Source organism: Cavia porcellus, unplaced genomic scaffold, assembly GCF_034190915.1.
Source record: "Cavia porcellus strain 051 isolate PalLab524CR breed Dunkin Hartley unplaced genomic scaffold, mCavPor4.1 scaffold_26, whole genome shotgun sequence".
NCBI classification, from domain to species: Eukaryota; Metazoa; Chordata; class Mammalia; order Rodentia; family Caviidae; genus Cavia; species Cavia porcellus.
Genome location: NW_026947509.1, coordinates 16,265,267 through 16,277,627, shown reverse-complemented (window position 1 = coordinate 16,277,627; position 12,361 = coordinate 16,265,267). Strand labels below are relative to the sequence as shown.

Below are 12,361 nucleotides of genomic sequence, written 5' to 3'. Positions count from 1 at the left end.
TTAAGCAAAATTTACATGAAATTTTTCCACTATCTATTGGCATTCTGGGTGATTTGTTTCAGAATTGCAAAGAGGTGCTCACATCCAATGGCATGTTACATGGTAATTTTGTTACAATGTGATTCTTCTAGTCCTTTCAAAGTAGTCCAGTTAGGTGGTGAGAATGAGGTGTTTCTATGGTCTGAATGACCCCCCAAAAAACATATTCAAGTATATGACATAGAACAGTTCCTGGATCACAGTAAACACTCAGTAAACGTTTGCTAACATTATTTTATAATAAAGCATCAATAAGAAAGGCACACCCTTAATTTTTAGGAGATTTTTCCTTAGGCTTCTTTTCAAAACTATTTTCAGTTTTTATATTTTGTTACTCCAAGTTTGTTACTCCAAGTTTGCATCACATAACAGTCACATCCATTGTACGGAGGTACCTGTATGGAACACATCTCAGTTCCTTTTTCATCTCCTTTCCCTCCCTTCTCTTACCTCTGCCTTCATCTCTGATCCCTATTTTTTTTTTTTGTCTTTTTGAGACAGGGTCTCTATGCAGTTTAGGCTGGCCTTGAAATCACTTTGTAGCCCAGGCTGGTCTCGAACTCGCAAGGATCCTCCTGCCTCAGTCTCCCGAGGGCTGGGATTACAGACGTGAGCTACCACGCCCAGCTTCTGTGATCCCTATTTGAAAAAGAGCTCCCTACTTCCTATCATTGGTTGTTAATTTTCCTCTTTATATTTTGGGTCTCTCATCTAGGCACTATTTAAGCTTGTGTATCTAATTTATTTCCCTTAATATCATGGTATCAAGGTGTATCTATTTACTATGACTGACTTAAGTTTCTTCTTCTTCTTTTTTTTTTTTTATCAGTACTGGGGATTGAACTCACAACCATGCACTTACAAGTCAGGCACTTATGCCACTGAGCTAAATCCCCAGCCCCAAGTTTATTCTTCTTTATGGCAGAACAGTACTCCATTGCATATCAGTGCCATATTTTTAAATCCAGTCATCTGTTTCCAAGATGTAGCTATTATGAATTGTGCTGCTATAAACATGGCCATGCTTATATCACTGTAATATGATGCCTTTAACTCTTTTGGGAAGACATCTAAAAGGGAAATAGCTGGGTCAAATAAAATTTCTAGTTACAACTTTTTAGGAAATCTCCATGCCTATGCTTCCTCAAACACAAATCCTAATGATCAAGGTGGATGAGATGCCTCTGCTTTAAACCCTGCCTTCTGCTCAATGTTTCCATCAGGGTTTACCAACACACAGCGCTGCAGCTTACTCTATGATATTGACTCTGATGTCAGTTGTAGGTCCTGGACCCTGAGTTTGGGTAATTTATTGGTTGAGACAGTTTTTTTTTAATAGCTAAGAAAGGTCAGAAAAGAGGGCTTCTTACTTTGAACTAATAAATTGGGGCTTCTATGCTTTAAATCAGATGTCAAGAATATCTCTGTCAGTGCAGTTGCTTTGCCCTGAAAACCATCAGCTAAAACTGGATTCCTTCTGTTGTGTGTCTGCAGACTTTGTGAGCTAAAGGTAATTACTTACTTGGTAGTTGCTCCTCTGACAGTGTATCTTTCTATCAGAACGACCGGGAACAAGACAACTGATTATCCACCTTACACTGCTTAGCATTGTAGCCGATGTCTTGGGAGGGCACTTCAGCGAGTACATGTGCAAAGTCAGTAGTAAGTACAAACAGAATCCTGGCTCAAGCAAACTACGGCAGCTGGCCCACAATTTAAACTCAGTGCAGTGTCACCTCCTGTCATGCACTGGAGATAAGGGCATGTGCAGGTCATGAAGGCTGATGCACCCTGCCTCTCATGTCTCTCACCAGCCAGTGAGGTCCCTGGCCAAGATGAGGCTGCATGAAACTGGGACTCACAGGCTGCTTCTTAAGAATGGTTGTCATGACCAGCTGCTTCTTCCCCGGACTGAATGATTTATAAAGCCAGGAGGCGTCTGTCTTTTCCATCACTGTGTGCTTCCCATTGCTTTGTCCATAATGAGCGCTGCACGGACATGGATGGGCTGCACGAATGGATGGACAGACAGACTTAACTCAGAATCACTGCCATCACAGAAGATAGAGGTCTGGCTGCACGTCTTCCTGATAGCTAGTGCTTGCATTCTCATGTATCTCCCATCCATAAGACAGTTTGGAAACTGTGGTCTAGGTGCAGGTGATTTTTAATCAAGGACAGTTCTAGCTGCGAGGGTCTGGGAGGCTATGCTTGGGATGCATTTGGATACCTTCCCAAAAAAGCCTGTCAGATTACGAGGCGCTTCATTATTTATAGAGAAGATGATCATTTTTATTCTGTAGGGAGATAAAACAAGATTCTGTTTCTCACTTTTTAAAGACCATAGCATAATCCAACCTTTTGAGACTTTCCCAAATTGATTCTTTGATTGAGGTCTTTGGTTCTCTGTCCCCCTATCAACTCATTCACTAATGCTGTCCTGTTCCCGAAGGGAAAGCAAGTGGCCAGAGCTGGCCCTACCACTGATGTCTTTCCCAGGGAAGTTCCAGGAAGCTAAGTGCTTTTATTACTTTAGTAGCCAAGAAGGATATCCAGTATATACTAGATAAACAAGTTAAAAAAATGAATAAATGAATGAACAGATATTTTTGTGTTGAAGGTTTCCTGGTTTCTCAATGACAATGCACAAAATATTTTATCATAAGATTTTTTTCATTTTTTCTATTATGTCCACAAAGTGAGTATAATTATTGTACTCATACTAATTATTTTTCTACATCATTGTTAGTCTGTGCCCAACAGTTATTTTGCCAAGCTCTTGAGAGAGGAATTGTTTTTGAAGTTGAAGCAAATATACTCATTAGGTTCTCTGAACCAAAGGCTGCAGATTTGTATTTTGTAAGGTTAAATCCCAAAGTCAATTTGATTAGACTAGGTTTTTTTGTTTTGTTTTGTTTTATCTACCTCTGATCTTTAGACCACAAACAATTTGCTGCCAGGCTCATAAGGGAGGGCTCTCTTTCTTTCCTCCAGAGGGGGCTCAAATTCCATGTTTTCTGGGGTGGTTCTCCACACAACAGGCATGCATTTTGCTATTGTTTGTATTTATAGGTATCTGACTGGTGAGTACTTGGTTTTTCTAAAAAATATAGATATTTCTCAAGATTATATTTTCAAGGTAAATAAATATTCTTGTACTTGAAAATGTTCTCATTAGCTCTCAACTAATGGTGACAGCTCAACAACTCAGTTCTGACTCTGTTTTGCATTTCCCCAGAATAAAAACATGGGTTAAGACAAACTCTTACTTGCCTGCCCCTTTGTCTTTGTGGGATACTGAAAGTTTAAGCAAACAAAGGCGAATAGTATAAGTCCGAGTTAATACCGTATCACAGGCTATGGCCAACAATTTCACTTTCTGAACTTTAATAGTTCTCTTTTATTGTACTTCAAAAATAATTTCTATTTGATTCCTTTTTTTTTTTTTTTTTTTTTGAGACAGGGTGTCCCTATGCAGTTCAGGCTGGCCTTGAGCCCATTTTGTAGCCCAGGCTAGTCCCAAACTCATAACTATCCTCCTGCCTCAGCCTCCCAAGTGCTGGAATTACAAGCATGCACTACTACACCAGGCCTTGATTGGATTCTTTATGTACATGTCTTCACCTCTTTTTAAAGCTGTAAGTTCCTGGAAAGTATGATCATTATCTTCATTCAAGTATTTATCTGACAGCTTGCAAGAACTTTAGGAAACATTTGTTGAATGAATGAATGAATGAATGAATGAATGAGTGTATTGAGTGGATCCAAGAATGAACGTGTAAGAGTGAGAAATCTCTCACTACCTCTGCCTAAAGACATTCCACAGAATTTCCTTACACAGAATGCCATTCTTCAATGAGTTGAAAGTAACAGAATACAGGATTCTAAAATCAGATTGCTTCTATAACTACTGTGCTGCTTCCATGTACTATGAAAAGCATCTAAAACATTCCACACTTTAGTGTTTTACGAGGCTCATTAGTATCCCACTACTCTCAGTTTTTTGAATGCAGCTTAACAAAGTAACTGGTTAGCAGAATGCTAGCAGGCACAGTGTTAACTACAAAGGTACAAAGACCGAATTACCTGAAAGGTGCTATAAAATTCTGTGGTTCTTACTATAGAGAGCATTCTGGTGAGGACTTGTGACTTTGCAAGTGAAATCAAGTTTGTTTGAACTCATTCTTCTGTTTTCTCTCCCAAACAGCTCTCCCTTTGCAAGCATTATTTGAAGTGGATATTCTAATACCACCTCAAGCCGTCAAGTCACAAACCCTAGGTCCCAAACACAGATGTGGGTCTGGTGCCAGCGCTCTGTTTAGAATCTGATGGGAAGGGATCAAGAAAATGAGACCTGATTTTGAATTTTGTTTTATAATTTATTTTGTATATTATATGACCTATGTGATGTCATCTATTACTAATCGTTGGTTATTTTGAGAATCCCAAAATTAGTTTTAATAACCACATCATGCGATTTCACGGCACCCATCCGTTTTAATATTTCCACACATAAACAGAGGCTCGTACCAGTTTCTCGCCCAGCAGTCCAGACCCAGTTCTAATGTGTATGACTTCTTGTCCACCATCTAAAACACAATTCATTCTTTTCTTCTATATGTTTTGGTAACATTTTTCTAATATAACTATTTCATGGCTTATCATAGTACATTACAATGAAATTAATTAGCATCTTAACCACGCTGCTCCTGGATTCACATTCTAATCCTACAAACCTTACAAAACACCTATAACATATTAAGTACTTCATGAATGTTTGTGTACTACACATCTGCTTTCTGACCAGTATTTGATCTGCAGGCTTATATTTGAACAATATGCTACTGATAAGATTTGTATTAAGCCCCCCAAAAAGTTTCAAATATAATACAACAGAGTTAAATTTATACAATATAGTTCCTATTGCTCAAAGATAAATGCTAGAAACTATTTCTCCTGGCCCTGTTTACATATTCATAGTTGACCCTTTTCCCATCCCAAGTGCCACACTGTGAAGTTTTGTCTACACTTAGTAACCAAATGCCAACAGAGAAAGCCCTTCAATGGTGGGGCAGCCCTGGGGAGCAGCCAGGGGTGCATAGCTTTGTCTTCCCAGCCCTGCTCCCCAGCTCTTAGTCCCTGGCATCCAGAGACAGTTACTGGAACTTTTGTGTTCAACCGAAGACAGTGTGCAAATGACAGTTTTGGCTGTCAAGGAGCTTATCACCTAAGCAAGGAGCTTACATATTTATAAGATGACATCTCAGCCTTGTGGTTTGCAGGATTCCTCCATTTGCCTTTAGAGCAGCCAATGGGCAGGCCCAGAAGAGCCTTACAGGCTCATTATTTCACCCTACACCTGGGCTCCTGCACTAAGGCACAGCAGAGGGCTCATTTGAGGAAACAGTGAAGGTCAAAAGGAAGTGATAAATGAGCCTATGTAAGCTCCTGGGCTGGACATGAAGAGGTAAGTGACAGATCTTGTGTGCACACTCTGCTGGCAAAGGCAGCTGTGGACCTTTGTACAGACACAGGTACTATTAGATACATCCCTACACTCGCTTGTTAATTAAGCACCTGCAGGTGCATGATTTCATGTCATTATCCAGACTCTGTCTTGTGGCTCTGCTTCAGGATTGACCACTGGAACTGTCCATTTCTGTTAAACATTATTTTTTTCCCCTGGAAGGAAAGAACATTTCCTGTCCAAAATCCCAGACCTAATAGCAAGGAAGGACTTATTTCTTCACGAACCAGACCTGAAGAATTGTCATGGAAAAGTATAACGGCAGACCGAGCCTCCAAGTTTGGGCTCAGCAAGGGAAAATAAGCCTTTTTAGCTGTGGCTAGTCCCACATTGAAAATAAACTGGCAAGAGAAGCAGAATAGAATCCGAATGCTCCTCCTGGGAGAAGGCTGATGGAATACACCAAAGACCCTAGCTCGACGCTAGAATTCAGACCTGAGCTTGTCAGGCTCAAAACAGTTTTGCTCTTTCCTTGACTCTTTGACCTCCTGAGAAAGCCTCCTCGAAATAGCCACGGTGTATTTTCTGTGTCCCAGGACCCCTTTCCTTCCCTCCCCTTTCCTGTTAGGAGCCCATTTCCCTCCTCCACGTTCTCAGGGAGGAGTCTGAAATCCCCCTCTCCTGCCCCAGGTAAGGCTAAATTACAGAGAGCTTTCCCAGGGGGCACTGGCTTTCAGCCTTATCTCTCACTCTGGAACGAAAAGTCTTGTTGCTCACAGTTTCAAACCTCAGCGTTTCTGGCCCACATAAGTCTGTCCTGCTTCTGGACAAAGAATGGGCGCTTTGCAAGGCCAGGACAAAGAGAATGCTGTTTTGTTCCACTAAAGAACAAGCTTAGATGAAGCTTAGTATCTAAGACATGAACAAAAATATTGGTACCAAAAGCATGTGGTTCTCATACTAAAACAGAAGACAACCACAGGTACCGGACATACTCCACAAAGCCTTCTGGACACATCAACTTCATTTTATCTCCACTCAAGATCTACAGCTGGAGCGGGGCAAGGATTCTGCATTCATTCCTTTTTTCCTGCATGCAGCCAGGCCGTGCATGTTTATGGAGCAGGGGCCTGGTCTTGACACAGAGTACAGAGCTTCAAGATAGAGCTGTCACTGTTAGGGTGACCATAGACTAGTAAGAAGCAGACAGAGACATCTCCATGGTGAAGCCTGAGATGGAGAGATGCAGGTACCACCGAGCTGCAGAAGAGCTGCCCTTTTCAGGCTTAGGGGCTGGGGAGGAGAAGCAAATAGAAAGGGGTTAGGCGGGAGAAAGAGAGCCTGCTCTGCGAGGGACCCACGTGGCTCATGATAGAGTATGCAGCACCCTATTCAGGGAGACAGAAGCATTTCAGAAAAGCTGGCACACAGAGGAGGTGTGGTCATTGTCTTAAGGTCACACAAAGGGTTACTAACAGCTGGAACCAAAATACCCAGCTTCTGATTTCTATTCCAGTACTCTTCCCATTCTGTCACACTGCCTTCCAGGCACCCATCATGTAGGGTCTGGGGCCGCTATTGAAAATGTCTGACAGGACAGTATAAGCACAGCATTGATAACAAGGACATGGTGAGGCTCATGCTAAGCCCTGGGGTTTACTTCATTTAATTCTTGCAAAGACTGAACTATATGTCACTCAAAGTCCCATGTGTAAAGACTTGGTCTCCAGCTTGGTACATTTTGGAAAGTGGCAGAAACTTTTAAGAGATGGATCCTGAAGTGGAAGGAAATTTTAGGTCACTGAGGTTGTGGAAGGAGAATTGTGGGGCCTCAGTCTCTTGCTCTTCCTCTCTGTAGATTTGGGCCATTTCATGTGCTTCCACCATGATGTACTGCCTTGCTACAGGCCCAATTCGATGAGCCAACCAATCACAGTCTGAAGCCTGCAAAACTGTGAGTCCAAATAAATTTTTTTCTGCACAAGTTGATCCCTTGAGGTATTGCTCATAGTACCAGAAAGGTAACACAGTAGGGAAACTTGGCACATATTTTATTGATATGAAAAATAAAAGCTTAGAAGAGCTAGGCAATTTACTTGTCAGTATCTCAGATGCAGGGAACAACTGCTGGTTCTACTGAGTTTAGGGAACACCTAATAGTGTGTTTCCACTGAGTTCTAAAAAAAGGCAAGGAGAGAAAACATCTAGCCGAGAAGGCAAATCCTTCTTCTGATTAGGAAAACTTGGCGACTTTGCCAATCATCTTTCTTTTCTAAATCTGTATTTTATTTTCTTGTAAATCTAACCATAAAACTTCCCATTGTTTTATTCTTTTAGGTAGACAGAAAATATATACATCAATTGTATGTAATATTCTGTTTTGAAATATGTATATACTGTGAACAGCTAAACTTAGCATACATATTTCTTATGGTGGAACTTCTAAAATCTACTCCCTGAGCAGTTTTAAGACTATGACATGCTGTCATTAATTATAATCCTCCTAATTTATCAAAGCCACATCTAACCCTGCACCCTCTCAGAGTAAGAAGGAGCACACTGTGTGTCTCTGGCACAGATGTATTAGGGACTTGGGGTTCTCGGCAGAATAGGTAAGTTGAGGGAGGAATGTAACCCCTTGGCCTGAAGAGTGAGCATTGCAGATGTGAAATTGAGGATGAGCAGCTGAGACAACAGGGCAACAACTGGAACCTGAACAGCAAGTCTGATAAGAAAAATGATGAGGAGCACAACAGAAGCACCACAGCATTCTGCAGAGCTGATCACACTTTGTGAAAACACTCCTGGAGCTGCCAGCTTTGGAGAAGGGATCCAGTTGCCACCAAAGAAGATGGCTCTCAGAGAGTGCCTGACACACAGTGGGCATCACTGAGGACTGGCACTGTGTCTGGAGCAGAGCTTTTCAGCAGAACATCAGACCCAAATGAAAGCTCTGGTTCCATCTGTAAGGTATCGATCTGTTAAAGATTTATCGTAGCCATCTGGTGTTATCAGTTCGGACCTTCTGGGTGCTTCACAGAACTTTGCTTGATGTACTCCAAAGACAGCCCATCTCTGTCTGTCTGTCTGTCTGTCTCTCTCTCTCTCTCTCTCTTTCTCTCTCTCTCTCTTTCTCTCCCTGCCCCCCTCTCACCTTGACTCCAGTATTTTTTTAATTGCTCAGCAGTTTTCCTGATGCCAATCAGCAGCCTCCCTCAAAGGTTATTTGCAGGTATCAGCAAATCTGGCTCCTTTACCACTAAAACGCATTCTCCGCCCTCCATGAAAACCCTGCTCTTGGCAGCTAATCTTGTTGCTTGAATAGGACACCCAGAGATTCCAAGGGGATTTGGGGCAAGACCCCAGGGACACTTCAGAGGGCTGGAGGTGCATGGGCTGGGGTGGGAGAAAACAGGATGGAAGGGGCTGGCTTGCTGTGTTACAGTGAGCAGAAACCCAGAAGATTGCTTCTTAGCACCTTTGCTTTCCTATTCCTGGAGAAATCTCCCTTCTTTGCTCTGAATCCAAAAGCACTATGAAACAATTTTTACGTCCACTCACCAGGAAAGTTGCAATTGATACCAGCTTTAATTCGGAATCAGAAACAATCCTGGCAGCTGGAGTTTGGGTAAGAAAATTCTCCCCTTTCTTGTCTTTGATTTTTAATGATTTCCCTTTTCCTTGCATGTTTTGCTCCAGGTTTTCCTCTTCTTTCCAAACCTCTTCCAGATGCATGAGCCCAACAGAGCTCATATAAACAAGAAACCCAAACAAAACAGCACAAGATCACAAGCATTTCCCCTGTGATACAGCTACTTTCTGTGCAGAGAGGCATTCACGTGACTCTGCCAACATGTGTTTTCTGTCTCGGATTCCTCTTGATAACAAAGGACATATTTTAAAAGGCGTGGCCCAAGTCTATTTGTCCAGGAGGAATCTGAGACTCATTTGGGGATTTAGTTCAGCGTTAAGAGGGTCCCCTCAGGTGCTCGGCACCACAGCCTTGATGATGTTAAATGCCAGTGAATAAAGTTGGGGACACTTTGGATCAGGTTTGTAAAGATATGATCTCATTCTCTTGCTCACAGAACTGATTTAATATTCAGGAATCAACTGAGCTCATTCAGTTCCAAAATTGGCTGTTCTGTGTGTTGCATTACAGTGCTCTCTCTGTCCAAAGCTGGGCAGGGCGGGTTCAAAGAGAATATTTAGAAGGGTCTTTCATGGGGTTCCAAGACTCAGAGGGGAGGTTGCGGGTTGGGAGACAGGCGGGGAAGGTGGGGGGCAGGTGAGAGAGACGGCAGCCTGCCTGAGGTTAGGATGTGGTAGAGGAAGGCAAAGGGAACTCATGAAGGTGTTATGCTTAGAAATCCCACTTCCCACTTCAAGCAAGTTTTCAGAAGCCAGGAATAGTGGTCTCATCACTACTGCACAGACTAAAAGGAAAAGTTGCAAAAGAGTATTAAAAAGTCAGCAATCTATATTGGTGCCCTTCCCTAAGTGATTTATGATCTTGAACATCTTCTTTAAAACACTATTTTTAATCACAAAAGCTTAAATTACTCTTTCTATACAAAATTAGCCACATTTCAAATTTCAAAGAGAAGGCAAACATCTTAAAATCTCAATTTCTAATCTTTTACATAACAGTTCTTTTCTCCTGTGCAATGACCTGATTTTGGTCTTGAAGTTACTTGGGTTTTCCCTGCTGAATACTTGGGAACTGAAGTGCTTGAATAAAAGCCCAGGGCAGAAAGGCAGAAAACCCTCTGACTGCCGTAGACTAGTACTGTCTAGCTTTCAACCTGAAGTGTCCTGCACCTCACACTGCACTCTAGAATGAGGGGGATCGCCTTCAAAAAGCTGAAATGGACAAAAAACACAGCTGACAATTCGCATTAGTTTAAAAAAAAAAACTCATATTTCTATAGCCAGAAAAAAAAAATCTTATCACCTTTTCTGAAAGCCATAGACTAACTTTATTTTTATGATTCTGGAAAAAGAACACATTTCACTTCTGTCTTTGATTCTAAAACAAACCAATGTTGAATATTTTAACAATTCTGAATAAGACTGACTATAGCAAGACTGCCAGTTTAAAACCCTGCTCATTTATTTCCCGTTTTATTCTCATCTTCCAGGGGGTGGCTGTAGATTCTGTGTCAGTAGTTAGTGTGTCTCTTCTGATAGAGCTGCATGTATTCTGCAAGTCAATTACACAAGAAGAAAGCTCCTGTAATCTACACATCCCTAACTTCTTCAGAATACTTTACACACTTAGGTTTACTTTTCTTAAAAGGAAATGCACTGAGAAACTTAAAGAAAGAAAAAAAGCAAGTAAAATGGACCATATAACTACAGGAACAAATATAGCTGTATTACTTACACTGCTTTCCAATCCATCATCATTGATAAGTCATGGCTAAAGAACCAAATGCAGAATCCATTTCTTCACGTCTGCTAATAAATAGCTTCTTTCAAATGTCTCTTGCAGATGTGGGGCCATCTCAGGAGGAAGTGAGATAGTGCAAAGGTGAAGGAGAAAAGGCTGAAACATTCTAAAATCCATGGGGGTCTGGGAACTCTCAGAGCAGACCCTTCTGAAACATTCTTGTGATCCCAGCCTGGGACTAAACCATGATGCAGGCCTCCCTGAGCTCCCAGCCACCTCCCCAGTCCAGGTCAGCCCCTGCTCCAACATTGCATTTCCCTCCAAGAACACTGCATGGATGGGAGAAGAGCTCGCAGGCTGCTGCCAATCCACACATGCAAGCTCGCTTCTCAGAGGAAGCCGCACCAGTTTCTCTCTTGTCTGCTATCTCACAGAGAGGGAGGGAGGAGCAGAGGCAGGCAGGCAGGGAGGGGGGTGGAGAGAGAGAGAGAGGGAGAGAGAGGGAGAGAGAGGGAGAGAGAGAGAGAGCTTTACTAAAAGACCAGCAGAGAAACACTTGCTGCAACTCCCATTAACCCACAGTAGCTCAGGAATTTTCTGAGCGCAGCAGCTGCAAAACAGACCATCAAAACCAAGTGTTTAAGATCTTTAATTATACATCAGTGTACACATGGAGTCATACATGTGCAGACAAAGCCAGCAGAACCAAGGTTCTATACCTGTGTGTGACTCTGCCAGCAAACACTTGTAGACAAACAGATGTGGATATACATCCCCATGAGGGTAAGATCTGCAGGCATACCTTTCATTTTCTGAGCAAAAACATCTAGTCTCACGGTTTACCTGTCTTGAAAGTATTCAAATGCTCTCGGTAATGGAAGTGAAAATCAGACACACAGCTCTGCTTCTGATGCAATCTCAGATCACGCCCTTCCCCAGTTGATCTGGGATCCGAATTCTTTTCCTCTAACTTGGGAAGCAGGGCAGTGATGGTCGAATAGATCTGTGCCCCCCTCGGCTCTTGAGGTCTGGCTCATGCCCAGGGGAAGGAGTGGCCTGGAGCAAGGACCGAATACAAGTAGGGCTCTCCCAAAGCACAAGAACAGGTGGAAGAAATAAGGCAGGAGTAGCAGGAACAGGAGCAGAGGACTGAAGTAGAAAATTAAAGGAGAAAAGAAATAGGCACAGTAGACCAGAAGAAGGGGCCACCACACACAGGTCATTGGTTGCTGATTCCCCAAGTCCCCACAACCCTTCCAAATCCTTCCCCTGTGTTTCTCCATGTGAGGGCCCAGGCATCTGTACTAGGAACACCAAGTGACAAGCACGTTGAAACTGCCAGTCCATGGGCTCTACCCTAATGATTCTGCTTGAGCTGGTGGGGACCATAATTGGCGTTTTCACAGGTGGTCGCCATGCAGGCTGAAGTTTCTTAGCCTGGATGGTGGACACATTTCTTCTTA

General features: G+C 42.5%; 1 protein-coding gene across 4 annotated transcripts in view; it reads right to left on the bottom strand.

Annotated features, from left to right (window-relative positions):
* Kif26b (kinesin family member 26B) overlaps positions 1 to 12,361 on the bottom strand; it is a 462,091-nt gene that overhangs the window by 152,897 nt on the left and 296,833 nt on the right. Inside the window, exon 1 of one of the 4 annotated variants that reach the window (XM_013157641.3) lies at positions 10,893 to 11,330. The exons of the other annotated variants lie outside the window; for them this stretch is intronic. Within the exon in view, the coding sequence (XP_013013095.1) occupies positions 10,893 to 10,915 (23 nt within the window). The 5' untranslated portion in view covers positions 10,916 to 11,330. Of the gene's footprint in view, positions 1 to 10,892; positions 11,331 to 12,361 lie in introns of those variants that run through there. 4 annotated transcript variants of the gene reach the window in all.